Source organism: Biomphalaria glabrata, chromosome 8, assembly GCF_947242115.1.
Source record: "Biomphalaria glabrata chromosome 8, xgBioGlab47.1, whole genome shotgun sequence".
NCBI classification, from domain to species: domain Eukaryota; kingdom Metazoa; phylum Mollusca; class Gastropoda; family Planorbidae; genus Biomphalaria; species Biomphalaria glabrata.
This window is the reverse complement of record NC_074718.1, coordinates 17,298,540-17,316,521: the sequence shown is the minus strand read 5'-3', so window position 1 is coordinate 17,316,521 and position 17,982 is coordinate 17,298,540. Positions and strand designations below refer to the sequence as shown.

The window sequence follows — 17,982 nt, the reverse complement described above, 5'->3', positions numbered from 1 at the left end:
ACACTAACCTATAAAAAGAATATACAGAACAGCTTTAGCCTATGAAAATACACATAAAAAATAGCTCTGGGAGCGCTAGCTCACACACATATATATAGATTGTTATGTAATAATCACTACATATTCACTCAAATTCATGAAATAAAGCCATTTCCAGTTAGTTTCCATTAAGATAATGTTTCAAAATCTTAGATCGAAATAATTCACATCTATTGATTTTAGTCATCTTATGTACATTTAAATAGATTGATTTTGTTTTTATGTAGGCCTATCTAAAAATTGCAAAATAATAATTATGAGACGAGAGTACTCTTATTTTTTATGTTTAATTACTTGATCTGGATATAAACATAAATTATGTTACATAGGTTAGGGTTGAAAAAAATTGCTTTATAACTACTTTACAAAACAACGCCTTGTTACAACTTTTAAAACACATTTTCACGACAGTTTTTTAAATGTTAAAAATATCTCCATGTCCATGCTTCTTAAATATGTGAAGTGGTCTAGCACGTTAAGGGTGACTTCTGGAGAACATGTTCATTTTGAGCTAGCAGGGCGCGATCTCCTTGTTTGTTTACTGCAACTGGATCCATTGGGCGTTAGAAAGGTCTTGCGAGTTTACTTAAACACACTCTTCGTTTTCTGCCTTTTTATTTCTTAAATCCTTTACTTAACTAATTATTGTCTGTCTCTCTATATTTAAACTATCCGATAGGACTATTTAAAAACCCCAAACTGAATTTGGATACCATAGAAGTAATATCCCAAGTATTTCAACATACACAGAATCACTAAAAGTTGGCAATTTATTAATGCTTATTTCCGTCTTTGTTCTCGGAATCTCTGTTTCAGTGAAATGTCTATCGCAGCTACACACATGGATATCGTTTAGTTTCTGTGTAATCCTTTTTGAGATTGACTGTATCTTTTTATTCTTAGTATCTAAATAATTAGAGAAACTCCATGTAAAAATATAGCGTTGATCCTAGACGCTTGACTCAAGTCATGAGATCGCGGTAAAATATATCTAAGCGCCCTGACTAAATGAAGAAATCTCTACATTGGCAAATTGCAATCGAACACATGAGTCCTCATTTATAAACATGGAATCGATCTCAATATACGTTCCTGTGTTTATTTAAAACATCCGACTCCCGCGTCGTCATCGCCGGAATGTATACTCTTTGTTGCTGCTCCTCCTACACCTCTAGTAATTGTGTGCAAAGTATTGTTTTGAAATTAGTTTAATTAGTTCATTCATTTCTATACATATTTTTGTGTACCTTTTGTGATTTTCATGTTCATGTACAAGGTCGTACACTTGTTTATGATACAATGGGATCAAAATTATCAACACGTAACAGTAAAGAAACATTTAAAGAACAGGTATGCTTTACGTTTTTAAAATTAATGAAAACAATTTGTGGCGTTTGAGCGCAATCGTTTTGCCACGACCTTTTTGACACAGTCATTTGATACGAGCCTTTTTTGCGCGAGATTTTTGTATCGATAATTTATGAAATAAACAAATTTTTATTTTTGTTAGGGGCAGGTAAAGCTGGAGTGATTGCGTTATTTCTTTGTTGCTATTTAGGTATGAACGATTTATATTCCTTTGTTTATATCACAAAGTATTAATATTAACACTATACGAGTGAAGTTTGTAAATGTTTACCTTGTATAAGAGAGAGAGGGGAAGTTTGTTTTTTTACTGGGAGTGGAAGAGGATTGCTATTGGTGTGTTATACGAAGTTTTTATCAAACGTGTTATTTCCTGGATAGTTCAAGTTTTAGGGGTTTATTTAGTGTATAGTCGTATGTTAATTCGTGTTTATTATTCGTCTGTTATATTGTTATAATGTTTCTAACTACTCCTCTTTTGATCACGTTTTTTAGGGTCAAATTCATAGAATTGTAAGTACCACTTAAGCAGGGGCGTAACTAGGGATTTAGGGGCCCGGGGGATTGACCTCTTTGGGGGCCCCTCGCGTTTTGACATTCGACATATGACATGAGATAATAACATGAGATATATAAGCCCAAATCAAATTGGTTCAGTATATCAGTAAACTTAACAAAAAATAATCATTAAGACTCTTTTAAGTAATAATACCGTTGTTTATTAGTTAAATATATATATATATATATATATATATATATATATATATATATATATATATAGTTCGTCCATCGTGGTTCGATGATGACCACTTTGTCATCCAGGGGGGCTGAGGGCTTTGCACTGGGGTTTTGTGCCTCCTCATGTGGCTGGTGAGACCTATGTGAGCCCGGAATGTTTGGCCGCACACTGGGCAGGTTATTCCAGCTGGAGCTAGTTTCATTGGCCTTGTTTTTCTTCTCTGGCGTTTTTCTTCTGCCAGCGTTGTTCTCTTTTCTTCAACAATCTGTGCGCCAGTTTTCACAACAATTATAGACGCCAAACCCGAATAATGGACTATTCTAGCATTATTAAGAATAACTTTTGGATCTGTTATACTCGATTCTGTAAATTTTGCTTCAAGGTTAATTAGTGTAGCCATAAAATATTCGCCATTTAGATCTATTATTAGAAAGGGTAACAAGATACCTGGAATTCGCTGTATATCATGCAGTTTTATTCGTGGCAACAAAGTTTAAAATGTAAAACTAACTTTGATCTCTGTGGGAAAAAATATTTTTAAAATGTCAACAAAGTCAACGTACTGATAGACCTAGATTTAGGTTTAGTCTTTGTTATAAATTAATCCATAAATGTTGAAAAAAAAAGACACCCGTTGACGCTATTTGTCAACAAATATATTAATTTATGTATTTACAAATAAATTACGGACACCCATTTGGGCCCCCCAGTAAAATAGCCTGACATTCCATTTCCTTTAATCCCTATAATTAGTTTTAATAACTCTGACAGTTTTATGGATAGCTAGCTTATCATGTGGTGTGTGCTTGGGACATATCGCTGCGTTAGCCGCCATCGTGTGAGAGGTTTATGTTAGGACGAAGCTATCGTTAATCCTTATGGAACGCCCTAAAGATGTAAAACATACTATGAAAGTCAGATTAGATAACATAAGAGATAAGATAAGAACATTTTTACCGATCCAATCTAATGGAAATTCAGTTTGACTACAATTGACAAGCTCAGCGAAACTACTGTTCAAAAACAATATTAATTAAAAATTCGAACATTCACACACGAAACACATACACAACCAGAATTATGAATTTGAGTTTTATGTACTTCTCGATGACGACAGCTGATCTTGTAACACTCTGACCAACAGCGGGATGAAGGGGTTTTAAAATCTTTCTGTTTTAGTCCTAATGGAAAGGAGACGACCACTTCGTTCAGATCTTATGTAACAGTGGTTTAAAGGGTGCAGGTTGTCTTTAAGATTCGTGAGTGATTTGGAAAGGCATCTTTCTTGGAAAAGCTCTTCAAGAGATGTAAGCTTTACTTGAGTGATATACGATTAGGCTTGCTATCTGTGATCATGACATTGGCGTACTTCATCCACCCCTAATAAATTATAGTTTAGTTTGCGAAACGCACAGGGTAACATTTATTTTCTATTTGGAGGTACTAGAAATTATAAAGATCATTTAAATTATGAGTGTTTTATTTTTTCGCTTACAAAACAATTTTATTTTGAAAGCATTGCTTAGCCAATTCATTGGACAACGTTTCAAAGCTGCGACCTCTTATAAAAAAACTAAATGATAGATGCCTAAAATTTATTTCAAATAAAAAATACTTCAGCCTTGATCAGTCAATCCATGATTCCTCATTTCGGTCGTCATGTTTGCAAACAATTCATTTTCGATTAGACAATTCGTGTCGGCTTTAAGTTTTTGACGTGGTGCCACTTAATTGGGCTAATTTTGCAGGTTTCGGACTTATTTGTGCCATTTCTAGATATTTAGTTTAGTTTAGTTAGGCACACGAAAATATAGATGAACATGTATAATAAGGCTGGAACATTTCAAGCTATGAAAGCATGTGCCAAAATGGTTGCGCCAAGACGGCAATCGCGCAGAATGTTCACACCAAAATGGCTGCTTTAAAGCGTCCTGCATCGAATAAAAATAATTAGATCATTAATGACCAACAAAAAAAAAAAAAACTCTTAAAACAATCAATGCGGAGGAGGTGAATTTTCTCTGAAACTGTTAGAAAGAAAATAAGAAACATTGATAAAAAAAATCATTCTAGACAATATAATAACTAACAATCAACATAACAAGCTTAAATGGTCAACTTGGTTTATCAAGCTGTGGTTCCTTAAGGATCCCATCCTTTTGTATCAGTTTTGTAGGTGTTATTTAAAAATATGATTCGGGTGATATTTAAAGCTACTTTTAACTATTCCTCGAAATACTAATTTTTACTATATGTTTATTTCAGTTTAAATTTTTAAAAAGTACATGCTACAATATTGCATGTGTTAATACAAGCCATTTATTGTTGTCACTGTAACCCCTTTTAGGCTTTTAAAATTAACACTTGGGAGTTGGGTATAACGCTATCAACATTTAATAATATTTAAGATTTAGAAAGCAGACACACATGACATAAAAGAAAACATTACTTAAGCATGAAAATAAATGTATTTAAAGTTTCGGATGTATATTACATTTTTTCCCCAACATTGTAAAAAATATTTTTTTAATAAAACTAAAGGCAAGTTTATGTACTATTTCAGTTAACAAAAATATGTTTATTAAAGGACTATGCTAACTTTTTTCATCGTAAAGACACATGTGGAAATTTCAGTAAAGGTATTAATTAATCACTTGTATGATTATATGTAGAATTAAATGCAAAGACCAATTCTTACTAATGTTTATTTATAAGTACCTTGGAATGGCAAGGACATTTTTAAATATTAGTAACCACAAAAAGCATAGAAAAATTGGTTTTATTTGTGTGCAAACTCGAGATTAAGCTTCAAATATGACACATAAGTGACTTGTCCTTAAATTTAATATAAAAATAATACTATAGAAGTAAATCTACTTTTCTATCTCATGAGATAAAGATCAATGTTTCTTTCATGCAATTCAATAAAAGTTTATTTAAAAAAAAATATGGAGATTTTAAGACAATTTTAATTATTCTAATTTTAGTGAACATACTATTAAAAATTAATATAATTCATTTATTATCGATGTTCTGGATTTTTTGACTAGAATAATACATTTCGAAAGCCTTTGCAATGAGCATCAGGTTTAGTTAAATATTTATATTATAAAGATTAAATATTAGAGTCTATGTTTTTTTTTTCAAAAGATTAATAATGAAAAAAAAGGCTAAAACATCCAATAATATTTATCAAATGATTTCCCAGATCATCTTAATGCCACCAAAGAACAGAGTATTATCCAGTTTATTATTGATTGCGATGAAAATGAAGTTCCAGTAATTGGTAAATATTAAGTTTATTTTATCCTGATGAGACTAACACATTAGTTGACTTTCTATTTTTAAATATTTCTAATGAGAGAAACAATACTCTGAATTCTGTTCTAAGCATTCGATTAGCACAGTTTTTTTACCTGTTCTAAGGTGATCATGAAACTCAGGAGTCAGAAGGTGGAGAAGTTGATCTACATAGATATCTTGTTGGCTGTAAGAAGAATCCAGGTCATAGACAGTTTATACCTGTTGATACATTCACATTGAAACATTTACCAGAAGGTCTTCAAAACAATGATTTGTATGAATACATCAAAGCTACAGCTGACCTGACAGTTAGAGTAGATGTTAAAATGACCAGTCTACACAGACCAAAGTTTTATTCAAGGACAACTCATCCATATCCATTTTATAACATGAGTGACACAAAAAACTTGAGGACAGGAACTGGAAGAGTAAAGTACGTGAATAAGTTTGAGGTTGGAGTCACACAAAATGGAGATATTGGGCTTACTGATCATACAAAGTGCTGGTGTAGAAAATGTCACAATTCAGACTCACCCAGCAATATTTGGTGGGAATTTCGTGTGTACACAGCCACACATGTGGTTTTTGATGAGATAGAGGCCAGCCATACGACTTTGAGATTTTTTTATGACAGAGAAGATAGTCCAATGATCTGTGTTGATAAGGTAACTGTAAGAGATGTAACCATTGAGTATGACATATGTCAGTTAAAATGTGTGACATGTAACAACAATTTAGGAAATAAGCTAATGTTTATATGGGATCATTATGAAAGTATCCGATGGAAAGTCTGCAAAAATTACAAGGATTCTAGATTTAAACACAAGTTCAACTTTATTGTGTCACACCCGCATGGATGTTCTAAACAGGTCAGTGTTGGTCAATGGAAGGACAAAGTAGAAAATGGTGGCAGAACAAAGTTTACTTATACAACGTCTACATGTCCAGGCAGTAGCGGAGCACATGTCTACTGTGTGGGGTATAATGACTGGTGGTCTCTTCTTATTCACAGTGGAAGTTTAAAGTCTGGATTAAATTACAGTGGGGATGGTCGTGTCTAGTGACTTATTTTAAGACTAGTGGCAGTACAGATAGAAGACGCAAAACCCCCTCGTAGGCTCATCCACCAACCTCACTAGTATGGCGGAATATAAGCACGAGCTTAAGGAAATTGACTCTCTAGAACGGGTGCCATTACATGATAATTTTAATAGGGTATCTTAAGAATATCTGTGAAGAGTGAAGATATATTTCTTAATACCAACTTCAGAGTAAAATCATTCATTTTGGTCAAAAATTTATAAATCGGTGGTAGATTGTCCCTAATTGGACACATACTAAGTTGTTTCCATTGAAACTGAAATGTCAATCAAACATCTATCTATCTATCTATCTATTTATCTATCTATTTATCTATCTATCTATCTATCTATCTATCTTTATGTATATATACCGGTTATTTTATCCCCGCTTAATTTATCACCGTTGGAAGAAAAAAGGGACTAGTAGAAGAATATTTAGGTTCAGAATTCACCGTTACTCTATACTGAAAAATTTCGTATGAATTTTAAATTTTCCAAAAGCAAAGTATTTTATTTAAAAAAATTTGATAAATTCATGTGAAATTACAAAAACACTGTCACCATTTTGACTATTCTATTTTAAGACGTTATGCATGACAACGATTATCTTCGCTCCTTTTTATAATTTCTGCTAATGATTGCATTTGGCATTAAAGAATAGAAGTGGGGAGACTCGATATAAGAATTTCAGTTATAGCATATATAAATAATATTAGTAACAGTTTTTATTTTTAATTTTGTAATTTCTGAACTAGAATGCAAAAAGAAAAAGTATTGGTTTGTCCGACGGGCGGAAAGCGATTACATGTTATGCCCCTTATCTTATATTCTTATATAAAACTGACGATACTTAAAAAAAGGAGATGATTACTTCCTACGCGTCATGCATTCAGTGATGCATATTAACCAATGACTTAAATTCTGCCAAGTCACTGGTTTTTCTGGCTAGCTCAGGCAACCCATTCCATGCTCTAATAGCACTAGGGAAGAAGGAGTATTTGTACAAATTTGTCCTAGCACCTGGTAAAACCCTTTTTCATTTTATATATACGATGATTAGAGTGGGTGGGTGGGGGCGGCTAGTGGGGGCGAGCGATCGCCCCTTCCGCCCCCCCCCCCCACGGGTCCGCCAGTGAACCCGGTAACTTCATTCCCGGTCATTTCATTCTTGGTCACTTTATCCTTGGTCATTTTATCATGAAATGAATATTTATTTCTTATTCATTGTTTAGTATTGCAGTTAAGGCTTTGACTTTAAGCCCTTAATTTATCTAATATATAAATATGAGAAGTTACCAGTGGCATGATCATAAGATTTCCACTACCTCCACCAAAACTTGGCCTTTGATGATAAGTTATCAGCGGCATGGTCATAATTATTCTATTCGTTCTCATCTCTCAAAAGATTTCCACTACTTCCACCAACCTTGGCCTTCGATCATTACGTCATGCGCAGAATAATGTTATAACATTACATACGCCACATCCAATAGAAGCGCTATAGCTAACTACACACCCAGATTTACAAAATATTCTAAGATTTCTCATATAAATATGATTGTGTAGAATGCTTTCTGATATTTTTGTCATGTTATTAATGCATCTTAATGAGAAATCAATCAGTCAAAACTTTATATTTTATTTTTGGTATTTCCCCAAAAGGCAGCATTAAAAATATAGCACACAAATTCTATGCTGAGTATTTTTATAGTAACTTTTTTTCTCTAATTCTACTTATTTTTAGTATGCCTTACTTTATTTCCACTTCCTTTAAGACACGGTCTAATAAAAAAAATGAAGCCAATCTAAATAACTTTAATGAGGTAGATTTCGAGAATTTATTTTTCGAGAGAGAGAAGTAGAAAGAAATCAAGTAATGGTGCTTTGTAACATTGACCCCAAAAAAAAACAACAAAAAACAAAAAAAAAACCAACTAAACCTAGTAGTATTAAAAAGATAAATGTATCTCTGTTGTCATTTAATACATTTTAAAAGGCTCAAATAAACGATTTGAATAATTACAATCAATTTAAAAGTCGTAGAATAGTAAAAGAATTGGCGCGGGGATGTGGGAATGGATAAGAAAAGTGATACTAGAATTAACGGGACCAAAATATGAGTGCTCGTACGTGGTGCATTATAGTTTCTTTAGAAAATAAATTCTAAAGTCTATTTTGGAGAAATTACGTAGCGCAGGTTTAAAAAAAAAAGAAAAGCGAAATGGAGAGAGAAAGAGAGAGAGACAGAGAAATAGAGATGGAAAGAAGGAGTGGGCCGTGACATTTCATTGTAAAAGATACATAAATTTATGGGCTAAAAAGTATGTTAGGTTTATTGTTAAAATGAGGCAACTTCCTGCAAATAACAAACAATTTAAAGACTGTAAACAAATCAATGACGTAGCCGGTGTATACTGTTTGTATTTTTATAATTAAAAAAAAAATTCTTTAATATTTTAACATTTTGTAAAAATCAACTAACTCAAAAGCTTCAGTTTTTTTTCATATTTTATTAATAATATTAATTAACGTGAAAAGGGAATAGAAATGAAAGATAATTCCCACAATTCTAAAAATAGCTTTTAGATACAAAGTCGGGATATACACAAATTTGACAGGGTAGTTTTGTACATTTTATTATACACATTGAATTTTTATCTTTTTTTTTGGTGACAAACTTCGCGATAAACTGCTCGCTGCAGACTGTGTTTTTGGAAAGGAGTCATATTCTTCAAGTTTCCTCAAGAATGGTGCAAATATTTTAGCTTTTAATAGTTATGCAAATATGGCTTTAACAATAATATACAAAATTATATTTATTACTAGATAAGGTATAGGAAAAGATCTACATCCAAATCATCACTAATTATACTGACTGCTTCCACTCAATTCAAAGAACTTTTGGTTAAAAAACAACAACTATAGTTTTGGCCTAATTGCATTTCGAGATTTTACGACTGAGTGATAACATTAAAAAAAATATTTATAGGTTAAAGAAATTGTGGTGACTATGTTTGTATATAATATTGTAAACAACACTTGAGAGAATCTTGGGTGTAAGATTTAAAGAATTCTATGTTTATTTATGTTTATTTATTATTATTTCATTGGTCCATTGGTTGGGACATAGTGACAGAGCCCTTTTTTTTTTGTTATTGTTGTCTGAAGCCTGAGTTTTGGGACCCTAGTCGTATAGAATAAGTACTATAGAAGTCAGTTGTCATAATTATGTATATATTTAGTAGTTAACATTTGATGCGTTGTCTACAACTACAGTTATTCTGATTACGTTTATTAAAGTTATATTTCGTTCTTAATTTACCTCTAGCGTCTCTTTGAGTTATTGAAAGAAGTCTGTTATGTGTCAGGTATAATCCAAGTAAGGAGTTCACAACAGGAATGCAATGACATAAAATGTATTTAAAATAACACATTAGATGTTGAATTTTTAAAAAAAGTTTTATTTATCATTTGAGGAGATTTTTAATTTGTTATTGTTGGTAGGTTTAAAAAAGTTTAGGGTATGTTAAATTTATTTTCACACTCAAATATAAAAATAATATTTCAACAAGCACACATCTACTGACAGAAAAGATTAGTAGATTAACTTTGTAAAGTAAAATGATTTATTATATACAGTTTACATCAATATTTGGGGGAAAACAACGATTTGAATCAATTAAATGTGTAAATGGATAAAGCCAACTTTCATTATGGATTGCATTATGACGGAAGGATAGAACGTTCCTAATGTCTTGTCTAATTAGTTTCTTATCTGCTAGCACGTTGTATCTTCTTCTGGTGGTTGCAGCACTTTCACTCACAAGGATGATTATATATGATCCAGCTCTGACTTAAGACGTCGGCTCGACATGTCTTTTATGTTGCAGGCAATCTGGCATATGGGACTTAGGCTGCTACCAGTCTTGTGGTAGAGACGTTGTGCTGCAGTCTGCATTTGTATTGTTATCCCAACCTAGCTGGGGATAGAATCGACGATTTAGAACCTCGTGAACCCATTGAGTAGAGATTCTCACATACCTTGCAATCTTTCAGATGCAGGCAAGGGTATCAATCCCAATAAGGTATTTAAAACAATTAGGCATGAAAGTGTAAAGCACACATAAGTCAATGATGAGGGAATAAACTACAATACAATCTAGGATGATACTTGTCAAAATTCGTACATTGAATATGATTACGTCAATATACAATTAGTTATAGTAAAATCAGGAATGAGAATTGTACATTAAAGTAAAGGATAAATACAAATTAAAATGATTGGTATCAAGTTACGATGATAAAGGTTTCATATCATTTTTTGAAGATATATTCATCTAAGGTACCAAAAAGCTCACAAGGATTCGAATTATAAAGCATGCAAAATGATTGATCCAGGGCAAGCATAACTATTGTCCGCAGGTGGGCGTTTTCGATGTTATAATGCAATCAAGTAGAACGTGGTTGTGTACTGACACATTTCTATAAAATAAAAGGTAAAGTAAAGGTTTTTACACTTACCCGTTTGTCCCTAAAGAAACCTCTCTAATCAGACTCAGTCGACAATAGATTGTTTGTCATCATCTCCCCATTGTGCTCTAAAGCAATTTTACCAATCTGACAAATGCACCTCAGTCGTGGGCATCAATAAGATGCATGTATTAGTCCGGTGCCTCCCTAAGGTGTCTGCCTATTTATTTGGCATTGTCTGCCTAGTCAACTGACTATATGCAGTTAAAATTCGGAACAATTGATATTGACTAATAAACTATAGCGACGTAGTGTCAAAGAATATAAGTGTAATATTAGTCAATTATGCAATTTCAAACAATCATTTGACATAATTTATTTTTATAAACAATATCCAATATATAATGAAATATAAATTAGAATAGATATTTTTATTTGGCATTTATAATAATAATAATAATAATCTTTATTATCCGTAATGAAATTTGTCTTACAATTTGTGCATTACCAAACAAAAAACATTATAACTATAAGAAACCAAAGTGTACATTCACACCAGACTCACTCATAATTTACATGTGACAAAGTTTGTACCAGATTGTTCTTATTTAATGATTTGATTGCCAGGGGAACAAAAGAGTGTTTGTGTCTGTTTGTCTTTGCTATCGGTGTCTTGTATCTCTTTTGTGATGGTAAAATCACAAAATCCTGACACAAAAGGTGATTCTTTATTTCAAGGATCTTGTTAGCTTTTTTATAGATGTTTGTCTCAAACAACTGCCCAAATATGCTATTTACATTAAAAAAAACGGAACAATGTATTAAAGATCGTGTGTTTATTGCAACGCTTAAGCATGGAAATAAAATCTAATATAAGTTAGAAGAGCAAACAAATATTCGTTGGCATTGATTTGTTTTTCACAAAACATCCGAAACAATTTTTTATAGATGCTTAAAACTATTGCAATATTCCTGAATGAAAAATTAAAGGTTAAATCAGATTTACAATAGCCTTTAGTTTCATTTGTTAATCTAATCGTGACATACAGACCGACCAACAGACAAAACGCACAAAAAAATACGCTTCTTTTATTCGGATGGGGGCACTAAACAAAAAAAATCGATTTTTTTTAAAAGTTTAAGGAATTGGTTCAACACCATAACATGTTGCGACGTTACGCTACTGCACGAAAGTCGCTGCATAAAAAGTCCATTTTAAAAAATGTGCGTGATATTGACATACAAAGTGCATTATTAGCCTTAATAAACAAACAGAAAGGTTTTCTTTTAATTTTAGCAGCTAGTTGTCCAGAAAAAACACCTTTAACTATTATTTATATTTGTTGTAAACATTTCCTGTACATTTTAGAAATATATTTAGTCATGTGATACTGAAAATACACAACAATGGTCAATCTTTGTTAACATATTGTAACATTGCATTCTTTACATTTACGTAATTGTTTTAGAATTGGTGTATTTTTATGAAAAAAATCGCGTGCATAATTAATTTTATAAATTAAACGGTTTGCTTTTAGAAAACCAAAAGTAGCCGTTACACCTAAACTTTTCAAGCCGCAATTAATGATGAAATAATATTTTTCATATCTCTTCTAGTTTTCTAGTTCTGATTATGACAGACGAAAGACGACAGACGGACAGACAGACATTTTGCACAAACCTAATAGCGGCTTTTTCCTCTTACGGGGGCCGTTAAAAAAAGGAAAATTTAGAAATGCAATGAAAATGTAAAAAAAGGAATTAAAATTCATTAACATACAAAGGTTATTGACTTTATAAAAAATTAAAAGTTCTAAACTAAAAATGCTTATTATATATATATTTATATTTTAACATACCATAATTTATAAAAGTATTTAAAACAATATAAAAAAAATTCAGTATAAATTTAAAGGAATGTAAGTATTATAAAAGAATAAAAATGTGAACATTTGATAAAAACCTTTAGCTCACTTATAACTTAGGGCCGTTGGGGCACCACACAAGATTTGTTGACCGTCTTTCTCCATTCTTCTCTTAGATAGAATATCTTTAAATTCGTTTATGGTTACGTTTTTTTTATAGCAGTTAGCAGTTCATTGTGGGGTCCAATCGCTGTAAAAAATCATCTCTCTAATCTTTAATAATAACATTAAACTTCAAATGAAAATCAGAAGGACAAAAACTTACAAAACACTACTAGCTCCACTAAAATTTAATCCAGATTGTAAACTTCCACTGTGGACAAGATCAGAATAACAGTAATTATAACCCACACACTGAACATGTGCTCCACTACTTCCTGGACATGTAGATGTTGTATAAGTAAATTTTGATTTCACGCCAACATAGTGTTTCTCCTTCCATCGACCTACACTTACTTGTTTAGAACATCCATGAGGATGTGACACTATAAAGTTTATCTTATGTTTTGAATCAGCAGTAATGTATTTGTTCTCTATTTTGTGCCAGACATTTCTATAATGTTTGACAATACTCATCAGTTTATTTCCTATAGATTTGTCACATGTCACACATTTCAACTGACTCACGTCATAGTGAATGCTTACATCTACAACACTGACCTTGTCAACACTGACCAATGGACTATCATATTTGTCATAAAACAATCTCAAGATAGTGTAGCTGGCCTCAATGTCGTCAAAAACCACATGTGCGGCTGTGTAAACATCAAACTCCCACCACACATTGCTGGGTGAGTCTGAATCTTGACATTTTCTACACCAACACTCTGAGTAGTCAGTAAATTCATAATCTTTATCTGTACAGTCTCCATCTTGAAATTTATTTACACGCCACATACTTCCACTTCCTGTTCTCAAGTTTCTTTTGCCACTCATGTTATAGAATGGATATGGTTGAGTTGTCTGTGGCCAAAACTCTGGTCTATGTGGACTGGACATTTTAACATCTACTCTAACTGTCAGTTCAGCTGTTACTTTTATAAAGTCGTACAAATCTTTGTCATGATGACCTTCTGGTAAATGTTTCAATGTGAATTCATCAACAGGTATAAACTGTTTATGACCTGGATTCTTCTTACAGCCAACAAGATATTTGTGTAGATCAGCTTCTCCACCTTCTGACTCCTGAGTTTCATAATCACCTGGAGAACAAGGAGAAACAATTTATTAATATGTTAAAAACACAATAAACAATATTGATTAAAATAAATATATATTTATACTTAGATCTTTTTGACTAAATATGTTTCTCTCAAAAAGTTTATGCACTAACAAATAACTCAATTTTTTTCACGCGTCATGTTCAGCACAAACTCGGGCTGCAAAATCTCCATTAATATGAAAACGGTTAGTCTATAGAATGTTTTCAATTACCAGCTTTACATTTTGAAAGAAACTGCCTTTATCCTTTTTTTGTGCAGTAAGTGTTGGTGAGTAGGCACAAACGATATTTACTTTAATCTTGCGTGGATGTAGAATTCATACGCTCTAAAAAATAATACAGTAGACGATGATGCCCTGGCTTCACTACCAGATCTTCCAGTGTTACAATGACTATGTGGGCTTTGGAGCCCTGATGATCTTTAATAAATAGCACGACAAATAGATATTCTTTTAAGTTTGATGGCTGTTACGACACAAGACTCTTCGAAATAATAATACACTCTCAGGTTATTACTCTATAAATACTTTAATATTACAACAAGTCATGTAAATACGAACATTTCATTTCCCTTCCTGTCAATTTCTCCCGGCTTCCCCTTTTCAACATCACTTCCATTCATTACACAAATTCGCACCATTATTCATGCACACCGTGCTGCGCTACGACCGTAACACCCCCTTGTTTGCCAAGTTCGATGTACATCGAACGTCTTTTAAATATCAAATAAAATTATATACGACTGTTCAATATAATTATATTATCTTCATTAATTCTCATTCTTTTAAACCAGGTAAAAACCAGCAACAACACACAAAAAAAACTCCAACAGCAAAATTAAATATCCCCATTCTCTACATTATTATTTTAGGTTCAAAATTAATTACATCCATCCCAATGTATAATGTCCAGACTTCCCCAACGAACCAATCAGAGTAAATCTCATAATTCACAATTATAAACTATAATTAACTATGTAACTGTAATACTCTATTTTACATTTCTAACAATGGTTTCATCCAATTCTCAATATAACACCATATATTAATATCTCGACACCTCACACATGTAACAAAGCTTCGTCAGTCCATACAGTCTTCGATTACATATACAAGTAATATGTGTATATTTACAAAATGTTCCAATCTGTTATAGATGTCTATTCATTACACTGCTATTCAATGTGTTCTCACCAAAATGATTTTACTGACATTATTCTTTTGACCAACCAATAGAAACAAAATTGACGTGGCCAAGCTCCTTTCCTTGCTTCCATTTCTTTTCCTTCTTAGGTACACCGTGATAATGTGTCAGCTATCACATTGTCTTTCCCTGTTATTGTCCTGACCTCAAAGTTATAATCCATAAGTTGCAATGCCCACCTGGCTATTCTGTTGTTTCCTAGTTTATTTGTATTAATGAAGGCTAAGGGAGCGTGATCCGTCCATAGTTCAAATTTAGCTCCCATTAGATAGAACCCTAATTTTGTTATACACCATACAAGAGCTAGTCCTTCCTTTTCAATGGTGGCATATTTCAACTCAGCTGCTGTCAGTTTTCTACTCACATATAAAACAGGATGTGGGACACCATTCCATTTTTGCATTAGACAGCCTCCTATTGCAATGTTTGATGCATCTGTAGCCAAAAAAAATTCCTTAGTATTGTCAGGTAATTTCAAAATCGGTGCTCCAGAAAAGACAGTTTTAATTATGTCCAGTGCTTCTTGACATTCTTCCGTCCACACTATATTGTTAGGTTTTCCTTTCTTTGTTAGATTTGTTAGTGGTTCAATTATTTCTGAAAAATTTGAGATAAATTTTCTATAAAAGTTGCATAGACCCAAAAGGCTTCTAATTTGCTTCTTTGTCTTTGGTACCTTAATGTCCAATATTTTTGATACAGTTTCTTCCAATGGTGTAATGTACTCATTTTTAATCTTATACCCCAAAAATGAAATTTCACTTAGGCCAATTTTTATCTTTGTTGGTTTCAATGTTAAATTGTTTTCTTTGATAATTTTAAAAACTTCTCCAAGGCTTTGTATATGCTCATCCCATTGCTCACTAAAAATGCATATATCATCTAAATAACAAATTGTGTCTCTTCTATGGCTGAATAATTTGGCCATCATTCTGTTAAACGTGGCTGGAGCATTTACCAAGCCAAAGCTCATCACATTCCATTGATATATGCCCGAAGGTGTCTTATATGCCGATAAAGGTTTAGCTTCTTGTTTTAGAGGTACTTGCCAGTATCCTCTAGACCAGTGGTCTTCAACGGGGGCGATATCGCCCCCTAGGGGGCGTTTTCGAGGTTTTGGGGGGCGCTGAGAGCCAAAGGGGCGGTAGGGGGGCGCTGGGCACAAAATGGGGCGGTAAGGGGGCGCTCGGCATAAAGGCGGAAAGAAGAAACTAAAGGCGCTCTGAAACAAAACAAATTTTAAAATTCTTCAACATTAAAGCTGGGAAACTAAATATAGACAAATTATAGTTAACTTGCTTCTAATTTAAGAACATAAACAGCGTTAGAAATTGAGTTCGGGAATCCATTTTCTATTTTTAAATTCTTACTCTTTTTGCTATGAATGGAGAGTATTTATTGTCCTTGGAGCTCGCGCGTATAAACGTTTAAGATTTGAAAAGTAGGTAATACGCCTTTTAGATTATAGTTTATTGTATCTACATATGTTAATATATTGATATGTAAATGTTAATTGCAAATACATTAAAGGTAACATTTAATAGAATAATTTAACTTTTTAAAAACAAAAAAAATTGATAAAATGTTGTTACGTAAACTCACAGGTATGTCATGTAATATTTCCTTGAGATTTAGTGAATTGCCACTAGAAAAAAAGTAAGTTCTACTTTGATGGCATTTTCAGATGAGGTTATGAAACCAAGTCAGCTTCACGAACATATAGCGATGTCCAAAAAATAATTTAAGAAACTTTCATGAACAATTATAAAAATCTACAATGCATAGCTTTTTAAAAATTCTTATGATATTGTTGAAAATTGATTAAAAACTAAATGTATTTTAAAACATGTAACACAAAAAGACTTTTTTTTCTGTTAGAGATGAAATATTATTTCAAAATTGTCTAGTTATGTAGCGTATGAGAACATATAGGAAACCATCATAGGTAATATAGAATAAAGAACAAATCTATTTACTATTCACATTGTGAGTTATAATACACAAGAAAAGTTTAGCCCGCAATTTGATTTCTATTTGAATCTAATTATAAAACTGTAAATAAAATACAAACCCAAGACTAAAATAAGCGCATCTTTCAACATCTTTGTGAAACAAATAATAAAAAAAGATGTTACACTGTGTTAGACTCTTGTTGTAAACTAAAGTTCGCTGGATTTCGAAAGGAGTTTGTTAATTGTTATAGCTCATTTTTTTAAGCTCTTAAATACATTTTTTTTTTGAGAAACGGGAAGATTCAACGGTTGGCGATGACTTAAAGCAGGCTAAAAAAAATTGTTTTACATGGTAGGCATCTAACACAAATGAATGAAACGAACCTCCTACTGCTTAGGGAAGAGATTGACTTTTACTTATAATATCAGTTTCTCTTTTATCGAGATATTAAATCTATTTTAAAGAGTTTTACAATCTCACATAACTTGTTTGTTGACAAATGTATTACTGCCCAAGGACACCGATATCTATGCAATTCACAAAACAATGCTCTATGAAGAAATTAAGATTCGCTTCTAAAATTAAATTAAAATATATATAAATAACAATTATTAAACATCTGTTACTGACGTTCAAATTGAGTTGCATGAAAAAAATAGATTTACAAAACTATGTCTTCAG

At 32.3% G+C, this 17,982-nt stretch overlaps 2 protein-coding genes across 3 annotated transcripts in view; one reads left to right on the top strand and one right to left on the bottom strand.

The window, feature by feature from the left end:
- LOC106071263 (uncharacterized) overlaps positions 1–17,982 on the top strand; it is a 261,624-nt gene that overhangs the window by 4,870 nt on the left and 238,772 nt on the right. Inside the window, exons 2-5 of one of the 2 annotated variants that reach the window (XM_056037827.1) lie at positions 1,316–1,389; positions 4,707–4,782; positions 5,352–5,429; positions 5,570–7,546. The exons of the other annotated variant lie outside the window; for it this stretch is intronic. Of the exons in view, the coding sequence (XP_055893802.1) occupies positions 1,339–1,389; positions 4,707–4,782; positions 5,352–5,429; positions 5,570–6,507 (1,143 nt within the window). The 5' untranslated portion in view covers positions 1,316–1,338 and the 3' untranslated portion in view covers positions 6,508–7,546. Of the gene's footprint in view, positions 1–1,315; positions 1,390–4,706; positions 4,783–5,351; positions 5,430–5,569; positions 7,547–17,982 lie in introns of those variants that run through there. 2 annotated transcript variants of the gene reach the window in all.
- Positions 9,044–17,982, bottom strand: part of LOC129927686 (uncharacterized) — a 28,470-nt gene continuing 19,531 nt past the window's right edge. Inside the window, exon 4 of the mRNA XM_056037834.1 lies at positions 9,044–14,125. Coding sequence (XP_055893809.1) covers positions 13,185–14,125 — 941 coding nt within the window. The 3' untranslated portion in view covers positions 9,044–13,184. The remainder of the gene's footprint in view (positions 14,126–17,982) is intronic.